The sequence below is a fragment of the Onychomys torridus genome, chromosome 3 (assembly GCF_903995425.1).
Source record: "Onychomys torridus chromosome 3, mOncTor1.1, whole genome shotgun sequence".
NCBI lineage: Eukaryota > Metazoa > Chordata > Mammalia > Rodentia > Cricetidae > Onychomys > Onychomys torridus.
The window spans coordinates 136,855,548-136,879,373 of record NC_050445.1 but is presented as its reverse complement, the minus strand read 5'-3'; the positions used below and the strand labels follow the sequence as shown (position 1 = coordinate 136,879,373).

The 23,826-nt window shown below is 40.8% G+C and overlaps 1 protein-coding gene across 1 annotated transcript in view; it reads right to left on the bottom strand.

Moving 5' to 3' along the window:
* LOC118580269 (murinoglobulin-1-like) overlaps nt 1-23,826 on the bottom strand; it is a 65,123-nt gene that overhangs the window by 22,587 nt on the left and 18,710 nt on the right. Inside the window, exons 9-15 of the mRNA XM_036181941.1 lie at nt 18,183-18,297; nt 17,914-18,023; nt 17,091-17,252; nt 9,307-9,534; nt 9,061-9,124; nt 2,511-2,659; nt 1,269-1,418 (exon numbers count right to left, since the gene is read on the bottom strand). Of these exons, the coding sequence (XP_036037834.1) occupies nt 1,269-1,418; nt 2,511-2,659; nt 9,061-9,124; nt 9,307-9,534; nt 17,091-17,252; nt 17,914-18,023; nt 18,183-18,297 (978 nt within the window). The remainder of the gene's footprint in view (nt 1-1,268; nt 1,419-2,510; nt 2,660-9,060; nt 9,125-9,306; nt 9,535-17,090; nt 17,253-17,913; nt 18,024-18,182; nt 18,298-23,826) is intronic.

Genomic DNA, 23,826 nt, shown 5'->3' with positions numbered 1-23,826 from the left:
TGTTTGTTAACAAATTGCCTGTATTTGTCGGCTAAAACAATTGCTCAAGAAATCTCTTATTTAATGGATTTGGGAAAAGTCAAAATCTAAAAGGAAAACATATTGATCATATACTTTCCTAAGCATTTTCTGCATGTGCATCAAAAACATTCATCATTAAAACTAAATTAAATGCTGTTTTAACTTACACATTAGTTGAAAACTGGGTAGATCCTAGCATTATCTGGAATAAAATTTACTATTTTTAAATTGCATTGGCACCTTACATACATTTTAAAATATGCTATTAGCCAGTGGCAATAACAATTTTTAAAATGTATTACAGTGTAGTTGGAGAGCTTCTTTCCAGGTGCCACCAAGGCCCTGCAGTCCCACAAGCCACATATAAAATAATCTTATGGACACTTATATTTTTTAAACTGCTTGGCCATTAGCTCAGGCCTACGATTGTCTAGCTCTTACTCTTATATTCAGCCCATTTCTATTAATCTATACTTTGCCATGTGGCTTGTGGCTTACCAGTACCTTATGTTTTTTCTCTCATGGCGGTGGCTGGCGATGTCTCTCCTCCAGCCTTCCACCTCCCAGAATTCTCTTCTCTCTTGTCCTGCCTATACTTCCTGCCTGGCCACTGGCCAAACAGCATTTTTATTTATACAGAGCGATATCCACAGCATTACAGTGCTCATGTAATTTTTTCCTAATAAACATCATTCTTAATGTGATAGGAAGAAGAGCTTTGCTCTCCTTAACGTGGCTGAGACTCAAGTTTATGGTTTGAGATAGGCTACTGAGAATTTTCAAAACGAATTGAGAACCTCCTTGTACTCAGCTTTTAAATTTTAAAGCATTCTGTCTTTTTCTTATTTGAGGAACTCTTGAGATGTACAAGATTCCATTCATATAAACCATTTCATTTGGCTCCCTAGACAGCGTCTCTCTGAAAAGCTCCATCCTGAGCGTGTTAGGGGACAAGCTACTCCTGGGGTAGGAGAGGCACAGTAAGGACACAGAGGGCCTGGGTCACACACAAGCTTCACAACTCACTGAGTGCTTGACTTCAGGCTTTGTCTTGAGTTTATTGGCTGAGTTTTTGGAGCTGTTCTCCGGAATATATAATGAAGAGTTCCGTTAGTGACATCTTTAGCATTAAATGAAGTATTTTTAAGTTAAAGAGCTCTAGTGTCTGAATGATTACTACTTTTTAGAACCAGTGTCTCAGAGCCTCAGCACTGGCCCTTCTTGGAAAGAGGATGATGGGAACTCACCCAGGAAGGGGAGAGCTCAGCTTCAGGCCTCAGGAGCAGCATACTTTGGTCCACGGCTCTTAGGCCACAGAGGGACTGAGGAGAAGCTGTGACATGCAGATGGGCCTGTGAGGCGGGAAGACTTTGGGCTGGGGTGAAGGTCAGGTCCACCTGCGGGAAGGGAAATCAAGCTTAGCCAGACTCCTGCTCTTGCAGCCAAGAAGCCTACCACACAAGTCACCCTGTAACTCTGCATGCACATCTGTTTACCAGATTATGACCGTGAGAACTCAGCTGGGCTCTTTGCTTCCTTTTCACCACTGGGATTGAGTTAGGAAGACAGATGTGTCAGTCCAACTCTGAAGCCACAAAGGACTATTCCAGCTCCCTGAAAGTCTTGTTAATAGCTCATTTTTGGTATGTGAGTGTGGTGTAGTGCACACGTGTGTGCAGGTACATGTATTCATGCACCCAGCAGAGGCCAGAGGAGGGTGTGTGCGCCCTGCTGTCACTGTCTATCTTATAGACTTGAGACTGTCTCTCCTGAACCTGGAGCTAAACTGGCAGGTGGGAAGTTCCAGCAATTCTCCTGCCTCTGGCCTGCACACCAGTGGGGTTGCAAAAGCTGCCAATCATGTCTGGCTTTTTACATGAGAGCTGGGATCTATGATACAGCACACATTTAACAGTGTTGTATCATAACATTTAATAACAGCAAGGCTCTCTTATCTATGTGTCCTTGTCACACACATAGAAAAACATAATGAAAAATAAGAAGGAAACTAAATACACTAACCATTGATAGCCTGGATTCTATTACTGGTCTTGAATGAAATGATGTGACATGAGGGTCTATGAGATGGCTCAGTGGGTAAAGGCACCTGCTGTTGACCTCATGACCTGACCTCCTGGACTCATGTTGGAGGAGACAGCCATGTGAACATTGTTCCCTTCCCCCACATGTGTGCATTCATGTGCACATGCACCTGGCATAAATATATTAATATTTAAGTTACAGGACTTGGAACTCGCTAGCCAGTTATTAAGCGTTCAGGTCCCCTCTCTCCCTCCACTTCCTTGCTTTCTTTCTCGTCACCCTCCAGCCATTTTGGGGGTTTGTGAACAGAAATCTGGCACTGGTGTTGGTTATATTTTTTGCCACTGAGGCACACACCAATTACCAGGGTTAGTTTATATGAAATCTGTTTCCTTAAGCCATTTTTTGTCTTTTCCTTTAGAAATTTTAAGAAATACAACACTCACTTTGTTGAGAAGACACTTTTCAATTTCAAATTTTGCAGAATCTGCAACCACTTCTCCATCAGGCAAGATGCTGTAGATGAGTATTTTAGCCTCAGGAGCCATGCTGAAGTCCACAGGGATCTCCAGGGCAAAGTCGCCTTTAACTGGAACTGAAGGGAATTGTAAGAGACAGTTATGGGCCAGAATATTGTCTGGAAAACCCAAATAACTAAACACGGGGTGTGGGTGGACTGTATGTGGAAGAACTTACATCTGGGCTGTTCTGTGATTAATTGTTTGCATGCTAATGATCTCAGGATGGTATGGCATGTTCACAGCAAGATACTTTCTTCCAAGATGTTCACCATGGAAAGTTATATTGGTGATTTATAGCTAATCACATACTAACCTCTTATCTCTATTACATCTTAACATCCCAAACAGCATCTGTTAGATACTCCTGTTATAAAAATGGGTGAAACAACCTTGGCTAATCTTTCATTTATTATTTAGATAGGAGGAAGAAAAATACAGATGACAATCTGGTACTCAGGGAGCTGACAATTGATGATTATCCCAGAGGAGAATGCTACATTTGAAAACAATAAGCACATCTTTGTAGTCAATAAAATGCTCACAGTATTTACATTTCTTGAGAGAAAATTATGCAGTTTTAGAAGTCTCTTATATTGTTTCTGGTGAACCTGAGGTGATTCACAAACCTTCTGAAGATGAGTGCTATGATTCCTGTTTAATGTTTATAGAAGAACTAACTGGATATTTTATTAAATAGCTAAATAGTTTTTTTTTAATTGACAAAGAAGCCCTTCTTGAGTAAGTTTATTGAGCATCTAGCAAGTCCCTTACACTTCTAGAAATCACTTGTAAGATTTCTGTGAAACTACATATTTAAGTTTATGTGATTCATGTAGTTGATACTGCACTGATGATTAATGGACAATAAATAGGTAAATTATAGAAAATATATTTGCATGCGGTAAATGATCTTTGGAAAGGAAAGATGTCAAGAAGTTGAATACTGAGAACACCAGGATCCAGTGGTCACTTGGGTTTTAATAGGAGCAGGTGGAAGAGGCCCCATTAAGAGAGTGACAGCTGAGCCAAGTAGAATGGAGCATTGTCATCAGAACAGGACAGAGTGATTCCAGATCTTTCTTTTTCTTTTCTTTTTTTTTTAAAGTGGGTAATAGGGATTTATTAAGATATAATTTGAGGAAATACACTCACAAATACAGAACCAAGTAAACAGTTGAAGTCGTTCTCTATTCTGTGTAGCAGAAATTTTAAAAGTTCTTATTAATAAAAACAAACCAGTGTAGTTGGAGAGTTTCTCTCCAGCCCCCGCCAAGCCCTATTAGTCCAACAACCCACTTATAAAATAAACACACAGACATTTATATTATTTAAACTGCTTGGCCCTTAGCTCAGGCCTACCATTGTCTAGCTCTTACTCTTATATTTAGCCCATTTCTGTTAGTCTATACTTTGCCATGTGGCTTGTGGCTTACTGGTGTCTTTACATGTTGCTTCTCATGGCAGCAGCTGGCAGTGTGTCCTCCCAGACTTCCTGTTCCCAACCTTCTCCTCTTCCTTGTTCCGCCTACCCTATCCTTCCTGTCTGGCTACTGGCCAATCAGCACTTTATTTATACAGAGTGATATCCACAGCAAACCGGAGCCCAGTTATTTGGATGAATGTTGGAAGATCAGAGAAGCAGAACAAACCACAGCTATCTCACCTTGCTAGTTCCTCAGCTGATCCTGTTTTCCTCAGACTGGAAACTTCTGTGTCCTCATCCAGACTGGGTCTCAGCTGAACTGCTGCTTGAAAGCCTGAGTGCTTAACCAGCCAAATGCTTAACCAGCTAAATGCTTCTAGTTTCTGGTCTTAACGCCTTACACATCTTTCCCTTTCTGCCGTCACTCCCTGGAATCAAAGGCTTGCTTTCTGGGATTAAAGGCAAGTGTCTCCATGCTGGCTGTATCATTGAACACACAGAGATCTGCCTAGCTCTGCCTCCCAAGTGCTGGGATTAAAGGCGTGCACCACCACCACCCAGCTTTTGCTATGGCTTGCTCTAATCCATTTTCAGGCCACCATTATTGGCTCTGTATCTGGTGGCTGTCTGTTCTCTGACCCGAGATAAATTTATTAGGGTACACAATATTTTGGGGAACACAATTCTGACTAGGAGTGAATCTACCTGGCAGTCTAATCATGCCAGGAAGCAGGAAGCAGGTGTCTCATGACAACTCTGTTTTTCTTTTTAAAGAGGAGAGAGATGCTCAGTGGTAAAGAGCACTGACTGATGTTCCAGAGGACCCAGGTTCACTCCAGGATAAAAGAAAAGGAAACATATGACCCCTCTCTCCTCTCATTTTAAGAGGTCTCCTAGGAAGGTGAGAAGCACTGCCTCCTTCAGGCCATATACCCCAAGGTCGTGTGTGGAGCAAATACCACTGCATCCATTTATCCATTGATGAGCATCTAGTTTTGAAGATGAAAGAAGACTGATATATCTCAAAGCATAAAAGTGGCCTCAAGAAGCTGAGAATCTCCTCAGCTAATAGAAAAGAGACAGAGGTTTTCATCTTTCAATGTAAAAAGACCAAATTCTTGCAAAAACTGCAATAAACAGGGAGTGATTTCATTTCTTAAGTCACGCAGCAGCTGTGATTATTGCTCAAGAACTTTGCAACATCAAGCCCATCAAAATTCCACCATAGATGGGAAGGGGTTCATGGAGACCCAAACTTAGCTAAGGAGCTGTTGACAGTTGATGGCTGCTGAGGGGAAGATGTGTCAGATTTTTTCAGGGTTACAGGCCCTGGTAGACTTCCCATGTTTCAGTGGATGGCCCCATACCACATGCACATATGGGTATCACTAACTGAACTTAATCAGCTTTAAAAAAGGACAGAAAGGAGGGAAGGGGCCTGGTGAAGGTAGTTGGGGAGGAGTTGGAGGAGATTAATAAGGAGTAGGTATGAGTGAAATATTTTGAACATGGAAAAAAGAATGCATCTTCAACCAATGGTGCTGGCATAGCTGGATGTTGGCATGTAGAAGAACACAAATAGACCCATATCAGTCATCCTGCATAAAACTCAAGTTCAAGTGAATTAAAGACCTCAACATAAGTGCAGTTACACTGAATCTAATAGAAAAGAAAGTGGGAAGTAGCCTTGAACACACTGGCACAGGAGACAATATAGTAGGTGGTTGTCTGTGCCATGCCATGAAGCACTGGCCCTAGAGAGGCAGCAGGTAGTTGCTAGGTACCTGCCCCTTGAGCTTTGACTGGACAGGTACCCTTAAGACCTGGGGCGCTTGTACATATATGCACTCTCTTCCCTTTGCTACCTCATGGTATTGGATGCTGGTGTGCATCAGGGCAGAGCTCTCTGCAGAACAGCAATGAACCAAGCCTCACTATTCCAGGATCCTGCTATAATCCCAATTTCCTGTATTGTGAGTTTCCCGTGTCATGAGTTAACACCCCCAATACATTCATATAATCATTAAGCTATTTTGTGGATTGGTAGTGATTTAATCACATTAAGACAACTTCCTGAATAGAACACCAGTAGAACAGACACTAAGATCAATAATTAATAAATTGGACCTCTTGAAACTGAAAGCTTCTGTAAGACAATGGACATGATCAGTAGGACAAACAGCCACCTTTGGAATAGAAAAAGATCTTCAAGAATTCCACATCCAACAAAAGACTGATCTCCAATATACATAAAGAATTCCAGAAAGTAGACTTCAAAAAATATAATTCAATTTAAAAATAGGGTACAGATCTAAACAGAGATTTCTCAACAGAAGATTCTTAAATGGCAGAGAAACACTTAAAGAATTTTTCAACAACTTTAGTCATCAGGGAAAGACAAATCAAAATAACTTTGGGATTCCATCTTATACCTGTCAGAATGGCTAAGATCAAAACCACAAATGACATCTTATGCTGGAGAGGATATGGAACAAGAGAAACACTCCTCCATTGCTAGTGGGAGTGCAAACTTATAAAGCCACTTGGTTTTTATAAAAAATCAATATGGTTTTTTCTCTGAAAACTGGGAATTGATCTACCTCAGGACCCAGTCATATCACTCTTGGGCATATACCCAAAGGATGCTCAACAATACTACATGGACACTTGCTCAACTATATTCCTAACAACTTTATCCATAATACTCGGATCTTGGAAACAACCTAGATGCCCATCAAACAAAGAATAGATAAAGAAAGGTTGTACATTCACACAATGGAGTATTACTCAGCTGTTTAAAAACAGTGACATCAAGAAATTTGAAAGTAAATGGATGAAACTAGAAAAAAAAAATCATCCCGAGTGAGGTAACCCAGACCCAGAATGACAAATATGGTATGTATTCACTCATAAGTGGATATTTACTGTAAAGCATAGGATAACCATGCTATAATGCACAGACACAGAGAGGCTAGGTAGCAAGGAGGGCCCAAAGGAGGATGGGATACATGGATTTCCCTGGGAAGAGGAAATAGGAAAGATCTTGCCAGTGGACTGGGGCAGGTGGGGATGGGAACTTGAGGGATCATGTTGGGAGGTGGATGGAGGGAGAGTACTGAAAGAGATGACTGGAAAGGGGGCATATTTTAGAGTCAGGTAGGAACCTGATGCAAAGGAAATTCCCAGGAAGCTACAAGAATGACCCCAGGTAAGACTTCTAGAAAGGTAGAAATGTAACCTGAACTGGCTTTCTCTTATAATCGGATTGCCGACAACCCTAATGGTTATCAGAGAATGTTTGTGGTACTATTGTGTTCCCCAAAATATTGTGCACTCTAATAAACTTATCTGGGGTCAGAGACAGAACAGCCAGTAGATACAGAGGCTACAAAATGGTGGCACTCACACCTAATCCTGTTACTTAGGAGGTAGAAATCCTTCTGGATCTCTGTGAGTTCAAGGCCACATTGGAAACAGCCGGGCATGGTGATACATGTCTTTAATCACAGAAAGCAAGTCTTTAACTCCAGGGAGTGATGGTAGAAAGCAGAAAGGTATATAAGGTGTGAGGGCCAGAAACTAGAAGCATTTGGCTGGTTAAGCTTTCAGGCTTTGAGCAGAGCAGTTCAGCTGAGATTCATTTGGATGAGGACTCAGAGGCTTGCATTCTGAGGAAACAGGATCAGCTGAGAAACTGGTGAGGTGAGGAAACTAGGGTTTGTTCTACTTCTCTGATCTTCCAACATTCAACCCAATACCTAGTTCAGGTCTGATTTTATTAACTAGACCATTTAAGATTCCTGCTACAAATCTTCATTTAGTAACTGATGGAAACAGATGCAGAGATCCACAACCAAACATTAGGCTGAACTCCGGGAATCCCACTGAAGAAAGGGAGGAACTGTAGGAGCCAGAGAGCTCAAGGGCATCACAAGAACACAATCCACAGAATCAACTAACCTGACTCATAGAAACTCACAGAGTCTGGACCAATAACTAGGGATCCTGTGTGGGCCCAACCTAGTCCCTCTACACATATGCGACAGTTGTATAGTTTGGTTTAGTTCTAAGCCTCCTTACAAAAGGAACATTGACTGTCCCTAATGCTTTGGCTGGCTCTTGGAAACCTGTTCCTCATACTGGATTGCCTTGCCCAGCCTTAACATAAGGGGAGGAACTTAGTCTTACCACAGTTTAATGTGCCATGCTTTTTTAATAGCCATGTGAGTCCTGTTTAACAGACACAGGAGGAGTGGATTGGGGAGTGGGAGTAGAGAACGGGAGAAGAGGAGGGAGGAAAAACTGCAGTCAGAATGTAAAATAAATAAATAAATTAAAAATACATTGCAAAAATACATGAAACTTTCAAATAATAAATGAAATGTCTTTAAAAATAAAAACAAAGGACTGGAGAGATAGCTCAGAAGTTAAGATCACTTGATGCTCTTGTAGAGGACCAAGTTTGATTTACAGCACTCACATCAGGCTGCTCAGAAGTCTATAACTCCAGCTTAAGGGGATCTGATGCCTTGACTTTGAGGGCACCAGCATTGACATGCACATACTTATACACACACACACACACACACACACACACACACACACACACAATTTTAAAAAATAAAAATGAATCAAATGAATCAAATTGATGTACCTAGAGTGTTTTAAAGACCAAGGATGGAACCCTTCATATTTTTTTTGGATGGACACTAAGATAACACATTTTTGCCTTGTTGATGATAATCTGTGTGTGAATGCATAGATTCATTACTTGGAGTCTTTTGTGTTTTCAGGCATTACATCTTCAGAACAGAGAGTTCCCCATGTTGAATGATACCCAGTTTGGAAGTCTGAGACTTTTTCATCCTGAAGGTCCTGGTATGAGTGATAACCTACATTAGATGGCAGAACCTTGACTTCCTGCTGTGGAGAGTGTTTATGGTGACACACAAGCACCATGGCATCCTTAGTTGCTCAGTGGTGAGACCTCACTGGTGAGTACGTTGGGAACTCAGTTGGAGATGTGCTACTGTGTGGGCAGAAAACACTCACATTCTCCTGGCTCCATGCGGTGAGTGTGGCTTCCAGTCTGGATAATTCTGCCCTTGGCCATGACCTAAAATAGAAAGTGTTTTCCAAGCTTACATCTACATTTTACAAAGCTTTCTTGTAATTGACAAATCTATTGTTTGAGACCCAGACAGAAATACCCAGCCTAGAACCCAACATGTCAGAAGGAGAGACATGGTTAGGAGATGAATGACTCTTTGTAGTTGTCAACGTGGAGGCAGAACTCACCAGGTAATAAAAGATAAGCTCTCCCATAACTCTTAAGAGCGGCCCCTGCAGAATGAAATGTGCCCGAACCGTGTGATTCTGACTGCAGAGCCAGACCCCGGCCTCTGTCTCCAGGTGGACGTAGCTCCTGCTGAAGGAGTACACACTGTGAGCCACATGATGTATCTCTGCATGCTCTTCTGCTGTACAAGGGTGATGGATACATGAATTTTCCTCTTTGTGGTAGACCTGGAGAAACACAAATTTTGTCATTAATCTTTGTTGTTGTTGTTGTTGTTGTCAAAATTCAACTTTCATTAACTCAGGGTAGGGTATCAGTCCAAGGAATCCCCAGCTCGGCTGCTCAGCTAGTGATGCACACGCCTGTGCGGTGCCGCAGCCGCCCGGCCAGGGCCGCCTTGGGCAGGATGGCCTGCAGCTGCTCCTGTACCAGCATCTCCACAATCTGCTCCTTGGTGCGGATGTCGGGCCGCAGCCACTGGCGGGACAGCTCCCGCAGCTGCCGGAAGGCTTCCCAAAGACCTGCCACATCCTGGTAGCATTAATCATTTTAAAACTAGATGTCTAAAATTATTTATATAACATTTCATATGATTCAATAGGTTGTAGCTGGAGACCTTATCTCCAGCCCCCGCCAAGCCCAGTTAGTCCGGCAACCCACTTATAAAATAAATACACAGATGCTTTTATTATTTAAACTGCTTGGCCATTAGCTCAGGCCTACCATTGTCTAGCTCTTACTCTTATATTTAGCACATTTCTATTAATCTATACTTTGCCACATGGCTTGTGGCTTACTGGTACCTTACATCTTCCTTGTCCTGGGGGCTGCTGCAGTGTCCCCTCCTCTTCCTCTTCTCCCAGTTCTCCTCTTTCTTAGTCCTGCCTATACTTCCTGCCTGGCTACTGCCCAATCAGTGTTTTATTTACCAATGAATCATCCACAGCACTTCCCTATTTCTTTTCTTTATTTTTTTTCCAAAAAGAAAGGTTTTAACTTTTACATAGTAAGATTACATATAAACAAAACAATTATCAAGCAAGAATTACAGTTACAATATTAAGGAAGCTATCCTATCTATCTTATATTTGTGAGTCTAAGGTTTTATATCTAACTTATCTTTTATCATAACTAAGGAAAATTGTAACTATCTAGCTTCAACTACATCAAAAACCTCAGAAGGATATATTACCTGAGAAACGGGGTTATGGATGATGGTTATAGGGCTGGGGTGGAAGAAAATATTAAACTCAGTATTCTCCTTAAGAAAAGAAAAAGTGTCCCCCCCCCAAAAAAGGGAATAGAAGAAATGGAATGGATAGGTATAAGATATTATGGTAGATTATTGTATATACTAGTAAACAAATTTAGTAAAATAGCAGCCTTAGATAATTTGCACTGTTATGAATTCTTATATGTTGATACAAATGTAAACTATTTTTATATTCATGTTTAAGATAATTTGTATATTGATACAAATACAGAACTATATTTGTTATAATGTACATATATTTCTGCTCTTATTTGTAATATTTGTATATTGATACAAATGTAAATTTATCTGTCATACAGTATGTATGCTCTACTTCCATTTAGGATATTCTGTATATTGATATATATTTAAGATTATTGTCACATTGCACATTACACCATATATTCCTACCACTGTTATAAATATTTTGTGTATTCTCACAATTTTAAAGTCATTGTCCTTTACCGTACATTTGCTTATAGACTGTTTACCTTGTTTACATGAAGCCTTAGTCCTTAGGTTGTTTAGGTAGATAAGACTTATAGATTTATTGTCACCTATGCTAGTCATCACTATAGTTACGTTAGTTAGGTTATCCAGATTTACAGATACATAGGTCGGATGGACAGGTAATCTTCAAATACTTTATAGACCTAGAGAATATGGCTTTTAAATAACTTAGAATTCTGTTGACATGTGACACAATTGCTCCTGGCAGCACCGATTTGATCCCGAGAGAATGTTGGGCATCTAAGTCATTTCCATTTGGAAGTTTGTCTTCTTGGCACAAAATGGCCTATTGGGCAAAGGGACTGCCCTTGCCTCAACTGCTGACAATGTGAGTGCTGTCCTTCTGGACAAGCGGGACGCAAAGAAAAGTGACTTCTGAACTCTGCCAAAACAGGGTAAGATGGTCTTTCAGAATTCCTGCTTCTGAGCTGGGCGGTGGTGGCACACACCTTTGATCCATGCACTCAGGAGGCAGAGCCAGGTGGATCTTTGTGAGTTTGAGGCCAGCCTGGTCTACAGAGCCATATCCAGGAAAGGCGCAAAGCTACATAGAGAAACCCTGTCTCAAAAAACAACAAAACAAAACAAATACCCTTTTTGCCAGGCGGTGGTGGCGTATGCCTTTAATCCCAGCACTCAGGAGGCAGAGGCAAATGGATCTCTGTGAGTTCGAGGCCAGCCTGGTCTCCAAAGCGAGTTCCAGGAAAGGTGCAAAGCTATACAGAGAAACCCCATCTCGAAAAACCAAAAACCAACCAACCAACCAAACAAACAGAATTCCTGCTTCTGAAAATGGTCTGTCAGATACTCTAGGCCTGTAGCCAATTTGTATGCACCAACAATGCTGAGAAACATTAGGTGACTGTCCAGGCTGCCAGCTATCTCTGTCTACTCTTGCAAGGTTCTTGAAAGTTGCTTGCATCCATCTTTCATTTCTCAGGTACCATTATATTCCTTCTCAGGTCTTTGATGGGACTGAAGACTAGCAGTTACAATTACAACTTAGTGTGTGTGTATATATATATACTCTTAGATAGAACATATTAAGTATTAGATTCAGGTTGTTTAGGATAGGACACCTTTTGGAATGATCTTTGTAACATGCCATTTACCCATGCTCTAGACTTCTCTGGATTTTAGTATGTGTTTCTTGCTTGATATTGTTTGCATTAATTGTACTTCCATCTTATCTAGGTCATTATCCCTCATTACTCCTGGACAATATTTGATAACCATTCCTTTGTATATAGTCTTGTATTAGGTTAGAACCTTCTTATTTAGACAAAAGGGGGAGATGTAGTGGGTAGCCATTCCAACTTTGACCTGGAAGTTCCAACCCCCATTGAGGCTTTGGTAAAGGTCACGCCTACAAGGCAGGGCTGAAAGAGGACACTGAAGACCCAAGATCCAAATGAGAGGGATCTCTTGGTGCCCGGACCCTGGATGTTGGAGGTAGACCGAGCAGAGTTCTCCAGAGAACACTGCTGGACTGTATCATACCTTTGCCAGACCCTACAACCTACCTATCCCTTCATTTGTAAGTTACCCCACAAAATAAACCTCCCTTTTAATTATGTGGAGTGGCCTTAATAATTTCACCAATAATAGGTTTAAGTCCAGTTACTGGAAACCTCCTAAGGCCACTCATTGCCTCAATCTGTGAGGATGAATATAGGACATCTACTATTACAAGCAAATTTTCTTAATGCATAGCCTTCTATGAAAGGCTTGATCTCCAATAATCTTCAGGAGCATGGAGGAAATTTCCAAAAGTTCATCAACACCAAAGCAAAGCAGAGGTATGAATATAATTCAAAACAACTAAATATACCTGTGGTGATATTTTATTTGTGCTGAAATGTGGTGATATTTTAATGGTATGTTAATAAATAAAGATTGCCTGGAGATCAGTGGAAATAGCAAGCTGTTTTAAGTAAACACAAAAGTCAGGCAGTGGTAACATTCAAGGCCACACTAAGGAACAGAGCCAAATGTGCTGACACACACAACCATAGAGACCTGGAGGTCTGTACAGACTGGCAGTGACGAGGAAGTGAGGACACGGGTAGTCAGGAGGTGGCTCACATTTGGAAGCTGCAGTGTGGTGAGGTAACATTATCTGGTGCCTAATCTTATTTCCCTGATCTCTAAGGCTTTCACCCCATATTGGCTCCATGTTTTCTATTTAATAAGACTGCTTAGAAATTTGTCTACAAATCCCGCTATACCCCCATTTCCAATGAACAGAAGAAAGATATACTGAAGTTAAACACTTCGGTTAAAAAACAGAGAAAGGAGCCTCATGGCACTTTTAGGCCTGGTGGTCTCACTGAGGACAGCCACAGGTCCACCCCAGGCCTCTAGACTTGGGGCAGGAAGAAATCAATCATGAACCTGCTGGGCACCACCATTATGGTGAGTGAATACAAGATGGGGAAATGGGGGGAGAGAGAGAGAGGCAGAATGAGTCATGTGCTAAGGAGAGAGGCAGATCTGAAGAGGGCAGTGAGGAACAGGCTGATATAGATGGCCTGCTTGCCACACAGGGCCATGGTGTTGTTTTAGCCTGGGCTGCTCCAAAGGGTCTTGAACTTGGTCCATGGTCCTGATGCAACCTTGAGAATCTGTATTGATGTCTGTGGATTCTGTTACCACTGAGGGTCCTGAAGATAGCCCAAGCCACCACCTGTGACCATGTCCATAACCAAGGGATGTGCCCCCTGTAGGAGCCATGCCAATCAAAGAGGCCTATGAAACCACCCTGGAGTATTGAGCCAGACCACTGCTAGGGACCTTGTCTGGGTATGTAACCCTGCTGTTGCCAGAATCTGAGTTGATATCTGTGGCTCCTGTTGTCCTGAAGGGACCTGCAGAGCCATACAGTCTGGGTCAACACCTGAGGTCATGTTGGTCGCTGAAGGTCAAGCTGTTGCTGGGGTCCTACAGACTTGGGTGGCCTGTGCTGCCACCCAAGGCCATGGTATCATCAGAACCCAAACTTTGGCCATGGGCCATGTCTAGGTCTGTGACCCTACCAGAGCCTGAGTCTGTGTTGATGTCCATGGTTCCTGTTATCATTGAAGCCTGAGTAGATGCCAGAGGGATTGCCTGCCACCCAGGGACATGTTGGTGTTTGAGGGCCACACTGCCACTGGGGACATGCTGATCTGGGTGATCTGCAATGTCAACTAGGGCTATGGTGACATCTGGGCCAAGGATGCTGTCCAAGGGCCATGTCTGGGTCAGTGTTGAAACCACAGCTGGGGTCTGTATTGATTTATGTGGCCTGTATTGCCACCAAGGGCCACACAGACATCATGAGCTACCACCTAAGGCCATTTTAGTGTCCAAGGACTGAGCCTCTGATTGGGCCATACAGATCTGAGTAACCCTTGCTGCCACCCTGGGCCATGCTGTTGTCTGGACCTGGGCTGCTGCTAAGAGTCTTGTCTGGACCTGTGGCCCTGCTGCAGCCACAGTCTGAGTTGATGTCCATGGCTCCTGTTATCACTGATAGCAGTGGGGATAGGCTTGTACACAATTGGTCCAGCCCCTCCTCGGCTACAGCACTAGGGAGAACTAGCCCTGGCCCTCACTGACTGCAGCACTCAAGAGAATGGGCCTTGTACCTCTCCAGGGTATAAGGTAGATCAGTCCCTGCTGGTGAGGGTGTGGGAGATCTGGTCCTGAAGATGTCAGAGTGGGAGATCTACCCTCATGATCTGTCACATAGTGGCATGGGTAAGGGAGAGATACCCACCTGCCCCTCATCACTCACTTCTCACCACCTACTGAGGCAAGAAAAGCTGGTCCTGGGGTCATGAGAATGGGATAGCTGATCTTGCCCCTCACCAGCCACAGCATTTGGGTGAGTGGTCCCTGTACCTGGCTCTAGAAGCATAAGAGAGCTGACCTTGTTGGTGGGTGCGGGTAAGCTGGTTTGGAGGGCATTAGAGCAAGAGCAGTGACCCTCCCCCATAAGACATGTGGTGGACTTTGTAAGGAACATGCCCTCCCCCCTTGACCCTTGCCACCAGATCTGTCCCCAGGGTCATGAGAGTGGGAAAGCTGGGCCTGTCATTCACCCACTGCAGCACAGTGGAGAGCAGGCCTTGCATCTTGCCTGGGCAGCACACTAGAGCTGACCTTATGGCAGGGGTGCAGAGGTGAGCCAGGTCTGTGGATGTGAGATCGGAACAACCCAACACCCTTCTGCTGAGAGCTGCTGGTAGCAATGGCTTTACCTGAGGCTATGGTTGTATACAGCAGGTAAAAACTAGTATTCAACAGGTTGACCCACCAGATGCAGTGAACATTTACAAGTAAAGATGTGTGGACTAAAGGCTGCATTGTGTGAGTCACTGGGCAGGACAACAACTTCTACATTGATAAGCTTTTGTTTTTTGGTGTTTTTATTTTTCTGTTTTGATTTTTGTTTTACTTTTAAATTTTGAGGTTTTTTTTGGGGGGTGGGTATTGCAAGGTCAGAGTGCAGAAGTAAGGGAGTGGGGAGATAAGTGGGATTTTGATACATGATGTGAAATCCGCAGAATCAATAGAAACCTTTTTTAAAAAATGCAAAAAGAAATAGAGTTAAGTTTCATTACGAAAGCAGCAAAAAGGGAGTCTGGGGAAAAGAAAAATGAAGCAAGATGTGAGAGAAAGGAAGGGAGGCCCAAGTCTGAGAAAGAAAGTCAGGGAACAACAGACTAGAAATCTGAAGTGGGTGGTGTGAATGGAAAGGAGACTATTGGGGGCAGAAGTGTAAGAGTGGGGGAAGTTCAGGGAGATGGAGAGATAATTGGGGAGGAGTGTCAAGAAAATATGTATGAAAATGACATAGTAAAACCTGTTACTTTCTATGCTAATTAAAATCAAACAAAAACAACAAACTCAGAGGAGGAGGAGGGAGAAAGAAGAAGTGGGGTGGGCAGGAGGGTGTGAAGGAAGGAAAATCTGAAGTAAAACCAGGAAAGAATAAATAAAACTAATTCTCTTGACTTAGGTAGAGATGAATCTTTTCTAAGGCCTTATTTCTAGGATCCACCAGAGATCTGAGGAGAAGAGAGTGCAGTGATGTGACTTGTTCATCTGAGACTCAGTCAAGCAAATCAATGTAGACATCCAACAGAAGAGCAAGATAGACCAGCCATCAGATCAAGGTTGACGGCCATCAGAAGAGCAAGGTAGACAGGCCATCAGATCAAGTTAGACAGGCCATCAGAAGACCAAGGTAGACAGGCCATCATATCAAGGTAGACAGACCATCATATCAAGGTAGAAAGGCCATCAGGAGAGCAAAGTAGATAGGCCACCATAAGAGTGAGTCCCAGCCTGAGCCACTAGCTGAACTAAGACATTCAGAAGCACTGCAGGGCTGAATTAAGGTCAGTGAGTCTATGTATGTGCTTATGTGGTGGGGGCTGTTAAGTAATGACAGTGTGAGCTATGTGTGATCTCACCAGCTAAACCTACCTTCTGACAGGCTGAGTTTCTCCTTACATCAGAAGAACCCTCTCAGTGTGTGTGTGTGTGTGTGTGTGTGTGTGTGTGTGTCTGTGTGTGTGTCTGTGTGTGTGCGTGTGTGTGTGTGCCTTCCTAAAGCAGGAACTAGTATAGCATCAATCATATTCAGTTACACATTAACTGTGTCTTGTTTGAGAAAATAGGCACAGCATATTTGGATAATGAATTTGAGAATATACAGCACCTCTTCTTGACTGATGATGAAAATATACTTTTAATCATTTTTCCTTGAAGGTCCTGTCTTAAGATGTATAGAAGACAAACAAAATAAGAGAGACAATGAAAATATTATGTTTAAATGAATGTATTCATAATGTGTGCACTTAATTCTTTAGCCTTTTGCTCATACCTTTATCAATGATCAAAACCTTTAAATGGTTTTCCCTAAGGTAAGAAAATTTGGCATGGGAATATTTTTTCATGAAGCTACACATTATTGAGTTCAAGCTGCTAGAAAGCTTCACCCCGTGTCTTATGCTCTCATTTCTGACTTACTTTGATAGTGAGGGAAGACCCCTCGATGTTGGTGGTGTTGATGGAGAACTCTGCCAGGCCATGTTGATCAGTGGTAGTAACATTGGTGTAGTCAAGTTCATGTGCTTTGATAAAGACTTGCTCATTTGGCATGGGAGCTCCTTTGATATCCACTAGGCGGACCTAAATTAAACAAGGAAGAAAAGCATAGTGTAGGTATAATGATACCATACAGAATAGAAGAGAAAACCTGTTTCAATGTTATATAAAGATCTGAAAAGATGCGCCAACTAATTCAGTATGCAAAAAGTATTTTACAAACACCTAACACTTTAAGATCTACACTAGTAGACCAGTAGGACTGGCTGTGCTGTGAAAGCCAGAGGCTGAAGGTGTCATAGTCTTAATATGACTCCATAAAAGATACTTGATACTTAGCTGCTATTCACAGGAAATCATCGAAGAATTCCTTGTATGAAGTAAGGGAGGTAGAGGCACTGACATAGTCAAAATAAAACCTAGTTAGGTCCCTGAGGCTAACGGAGTGTGGGGGCTGGTCATGAACATGAAGCATATCTTGCTTCATTGTGGAAACACAGTGACACTTTGGGGTTTAAGACAGTAGTTCAAGGACAGTAGATATAAATAAAATTTTGCTCCATATGCTTTAGGTTTGGGGCTTCTTGATAACTTATAACATTATAACTTGATAACATAGTATGCTACTATGCTAAATTCTTATACTGTAACCACCGATATCAGACAAGTTTAACACTGAACAGAATGGCCTAGGTTGAGGTATCACAATACAGCCCAACCACTTATGAATCAAAAAGTACTTTACTTTTGTTATGAATGGAATTCCACGTTTAAAGTGTGAATCAGCTTTTACAAATATGAGTTTGGTTGTAGTTCTTTCAATTTTAGATGTTCCAGATCCCATGAACTTGAATCCTGGAAAAGAAATTAGCAACAACATTGACAGTCCAAGACAGTTAGTGAAGAAATGCTTTTTTTCTACATCCTTTTTCTGTACTGTTCGAACCACCATTGACATGAACGGGTGTGAATTTTCACAGCTTCTTTTTCTATATTCTCAAGTTACTCACATACCTGTCCCTTCTTCTATAATGTTTGCATTCACAAAGAAACGATGGGCTTCATGTCTTTTTCTTAAAGGATTCACAGGGATGTTTTCTTCTTGTGTGGTGCAGCCATTATTGTCCAGCTGTCATGCAGGATAAAAATAAGGTAACATGACACACTGTTCAGATTTATGGTCAACTCAAAGCCAAACTGTAGCTGGAGTTTTCTCTCGAGCTCCCGCCAAGCCCCGGCAGTCTGACAGCCCACTTATAAGATAATCACACAGAGACTTATATTACTTATAAACTGTATGGGCGTGGCAGGCTTCTTGCTAACTGTTCTTATATCTTAAATCAACCTATTTCTATTAATGTATAAGTTGCCACACGGCTCGTGGCTTACTGGTGCTTTAAGTCTTCCTTGTCATGGTGGCAGCTGGCAGTGTTTCTCTGCCTCAACCTTCCACTTCCCCCAGTTCTCTTCTCTGCTTGTCCCACCTATACTGCCTGCCTGGCTACTGGCCAATCACTGTTTTATTTATTAACCAATCAGAGCAACACAGTTGACATACAGAACATCCCACAGTACCACACATGAGGACTTCTTTGAGAAAAATGAGTGCTTAGTGCTATACAGCATGAAATTCTAGTCACAATTATGGGACTTGGCTCACACAATGAGCTGCTATGTGCCATGATCATGAACAATTCACAAAGTTGCCTCGGCTTAGTCATCTATAAAAATAATTATCTTTATAGACACATTAAGAGTATTAATTAAATTCACAACTATAATGTAATCAGAATACTTACTTGTATGCCACTAGAACTTAATAATCACTTTGTATTATGTAAAATATAAACCACAGGCTTGGATGTAGCCCAATGGTACATTTCACTAGTAGACATGAAACTACTGGCTTGATACCAAGTTCCAGTAAATGGATAAAGTGAAATCTATTTCCAGAGTGTAAATGGGGGCTTAGGAGCTACCTCTGTGTGGTTCTGTGAATGAGAAAAGTCTTCAAAAAAAAGAACTGACATTATTCTGAAATGTGAAAGAGAAGAGTCACCAGAATCACATTACTTTGTTTTTAATTCAGTTTTAACTTCACAGCTTATTTTACACTGTTTGCCATTCTCTTTTGTACCCTGATGTCTGGCATCATAGTGCGCTTTATTTTACTGCTCTATCATCTTTGGTTTTCTGGTGTTACTGCATTTTGTTTTGGTTGTTTTATTTATTTTCTGAATGCTAGATGTGAATGAGCTGTTAAGTGGAAACTGCTTCCTAAGAAGACCACCAAATAAAACTGGAGGAGAGATTCATCATAAGAGATCTGCAGATAACAATGGAGAAATACAGGAAACATGACACAAGACAGTGTGAGAACTACAAGAGGGTACGACTCCTTACTCTAAATCCCAGAAATCTGAAACTGTGCTGGTGCTAGACAAATAATCTAATTGTCTGGTTTTGGAAATGGCTAGTGACCTCAAAGAGGATTCAGACAAGCAGATGAAGGTTATCAATTCAGGACAAGAATGAGAAAGTCAGTAACAGATGACATGGTTAATAAAAGATAAATAGCATGTGAATTTACCAGAACATCAAAAAAATCATGGGAAATAAATAAATAAATACCAAAATATAGACTTGAATATAAAGGATTTAAAATCTCTTAAAAAGAGACATGGGGCAACTAATTAGACTACAAAAATGGAAGGATAGTGTGGTAGATTGAATTTACTTGGCCTCCATAAGCTCATAGGGAGTGGCACTATTGGGAGGTATGGCTTTGTTGGTGTAAGAGCAGCCTTATTGGAGGAAGTGTGGCACTGTGGAGGCAGACTTTGAATCTTTATGTGATCAAGCCACACCCACTATTGTTGACCACTTCCTGTTGCCTGCACTAGATGTAGAAATCTCAGCTATCTCTCCAGCACCATGTCTGCCTGTATGCTGCCAGGCCCCTCCATGAAGATAATGGGCTGAACCTCTGAACTGTAAGCCACCCAATTAAATGTTTTCCTTTATAGGAGTTGTTGTGGTCATGGTGTCTCTTCACAGCAAAAAACAAAAAACCCTAACTAAGGTAGATAGGAAAGGATAGATCAAGAAAATCCAAAGCTGATAAGAAGCAGAAGTATCAATACTTATATTTGATAAAATAGACTTCAGTCCAAGGTTGTTACAGGAAATTAAACATCACTACCTATCAGTGAAGTGAATAAACCAAAAAAGAATACTGAATAAACATGTCAATTCATCCAATTTCATGTTACAAATAATACTAATGAAAGGATACATTGGTTCAGATGCAAAAATAAAGGGGGGCTTTAGTACTACACATTGATTAATTGAACATCTGCACAAAAAAGTAATAATTTGCAGAGTGTTATATATGAATTTCATCAGAATTTAAAGCCTTCATCTGTAAGGAGGCTCACTAATACTCAGGACATATACAAGGCTTACACGGCTCAGGAAGTTCCTAAAACTGGTAAATTACAAGGTGACAAATAGGCTAAAAGAATTCATGTCCACCAAACCAGCCATACAGAGAATACTAGAAACAATTCTTTGGACTGAGGAAGAGAAGAAGCACAGTAAGAGGCTACAGAAAGAAAAAAAATAAAGCTATAATAATAGAAACATGAGATAGGATTAAATAGAAATAGCAACAAAATAATAAAGTGACAGTAACCAACGCACACCTTTCAGAGATAACTTTAAATATTAATGGCCTCAACTCTCCAATCAAAAGACACAGGATAGCTGAATGGGTTACAAAATCAGTATTTTTGTTGTTTACAAGAAACTCATTTTATTTCAAGGATAGGTATAACCTTATAGTGAAAGGATGGAAAAATATTTGAAGTAAGTGACCAGAAAGCAAGCAGGCATTGATATTCTGATATCTAACACAACTGATTTAAAACCAAAATAATCAGAAGAGATAAAGAGGAACTCTTTATTCTTATCAAGTGGACAATTAATTGAGAAGCCACTATAATATGAACCAAACCCTAGCACACACACTTTCATAAAAAGCATACTACTGCACTTCAAGACACAGATGAAACCAATTCAGTAATTATAGAATTGTAGTTGTTTTCTGAACCCTAATTTCCCCAATAGGGTATCTGGACAGAATCATGAGAATTAAATGACATCATGCATTAAATTAAGCTAACATATATCTTTACAATACTCCACCTAAACACCAAAGAATATTTATTCTTTGAAGCAACAAATGGAAATTACACTAAAATAGACAAAATATGAGGACACAAAACAAATCTGAACAAATACAATTGTTGAAAATTGAAATAACCTAGTGTGTCCTATCTGACCACAATTCAATAATACTTAGAATCAACAACAAAAGATTTTCTAGAAATTACACAAAGTCATGGAAATTAAACAGCCAAATTCTGAATAATTAACTAATCAAAGAACAAATAAAGAAATCCTGAAATGAAGTGAAAATGAAAAAAAAAAAAAAACCACAACAAAACCTCCGGAATCCATTCAGAGCAGTCCCAAGAGGGACATTTACAAGTCTGAGTATTAATATAAGAAAGAAAAGAAATAACACAAATAAATGACTCAATGATATAAGTCAAGGATTTGGAAAAAGAAAAAAAGAAGTCAGACTCAATATTAGTAATGGGAAGAAATAATAAAGACTGGAACAGAAATGAGAAGAACATAAAGAATCAATGAGTCTAAGAGATGGTTATTTAAGACGATAAGATCATCAGACCTTCGGCATAATTCACCAAAGAAAGAAAGAAATTACCCAAATTGAATGAATCAGATATTTACAGGGATACATTATACAGACATTAGAGTAATTTGTGATAGTATAAAGAAATACTTTAAAAACCTGTACTGCATTAATTATTTAGAAAACCTAAAACACATGGACAAATTTCTACATACATCCAAACACAAAAGTTAAACCAACAAGAAATGGACAACTTCAACAGTCACATAGACTCTAGGGGGCAAAGCCACCATCGACATTTTCCTAAACCTATATAGTTCCTTATTAAAATCCAAAGACTTATCCTTACAGATAAGCATAGATCTCATCACCCATCAAATAATCTTAATGTCAATATATAGTGCCCATATAGAGATTCACAACTTACCCACTTGCAGAGAATAAATGTCTATGATGTGCTCAACCCCACCTGACATATCTCCAACATAACCTCTGCATCAAAGGACCAGGAAAAATCATGGAACAAAGATCAGAAAGATTGTAAAAGACCAGAATGCCTTTTGCAACATAGTATCATCCAGACACAACAGGGAAAACACATGCATAAAAATCTCAACAATGTGACTGCCTAAACAAGACTTACATAATGGTAACACCAGTTAACACACCATGTGGAGGATCGGGTAATTTCATAAAGCCCCACTCCAAGATCAAGAGCAACAGGTGATCAATGACTGCTGAGAGAGAAAACCATTCTTCTCCATGGAGTCTGTGGGGAGCTTATTTAATCCAGTATGGTCATCATTATGTACATGTTCATAACAGCAATACTAAATGGACTCAACAGGTTGATTATGTGTGTGCACGTGTGCAATGTGTACACACACACACACACACACACACACACACACACAAGTTATTTATATATGTAACAATAATAGTTCCAGAATAAGATGTCATGAATTTCAGAGAGAGTTGGGGGAGACTTGGGAGGCACTGGAGAGGAGGAAAGAGAGGCATAAATGACATAAACACATTTACTAGGAAACGCTCAAATATATTTAAAATTAAGAAAAATGTATATAAAAACTTAAAATATATAAAACCAATAAAACAAATTCATTCCATGGCAAATGATGTGATTTGAAGAAACATTTTGCAAAAGCAATATAAACCTCTTGAAATATATGAAAAAATAAGTTTAACATCCTTAGATACAGGAAAATGCAACCCTGAAACTACAGAGATCTTTCTCACCATAGACAAGAATGGCTAATGTAAAGAAAGCAAAAATCAGTGCTGGTGAGGTTGTGAGGAGAAGACCCTCATTGTGGGAGTCTCTGTAAACTCCAGGACCACCAGACTAACAATCTGTGTAGGCAAGTAGGAAATCCAGATTAACATGACTCAGTGGGCCCTGTCGGCTCAAACTGCTAGAGCCCGATAATGGACAGTTTATTTTAGACATATTTAAACACAGCACAATTTTGGGGAATAAAAGTTTCCTGATGAAATCAACTCAATCCCATGTACATACGACAAAGCTTCAAACATGTTTACTTTGCAACTCTTTACAAAGTACATGGGACCTCTTCCATAAAGATGGGTCCTATTGACTGAAAAAGAATGTTCAAGATAAGGGTCTGGGGAGAATGAAGGAGGTAAACATAAAAGTCTGTGGAGTCAAGTGTGACCTGCCCTACAGGTGGCACAGAGGTCACCTAGGCTCTGCTCATTTCTTAAGTATGTGTGACATCTCCCATAAAGACGGGTTCTATTGAAAAACACTGCTCAGCTAAGGGTCTGTGGAGAATGAGTGATATAAACATAAGAGTCTGTGGGAGTCATGAGTGGCCTAGCCGTACAGATAGCACAGAGGTCACCTGGGTATTTTAAAGTACATGTGACATTTCCATAAGGATGGGTTCTATAGACTGA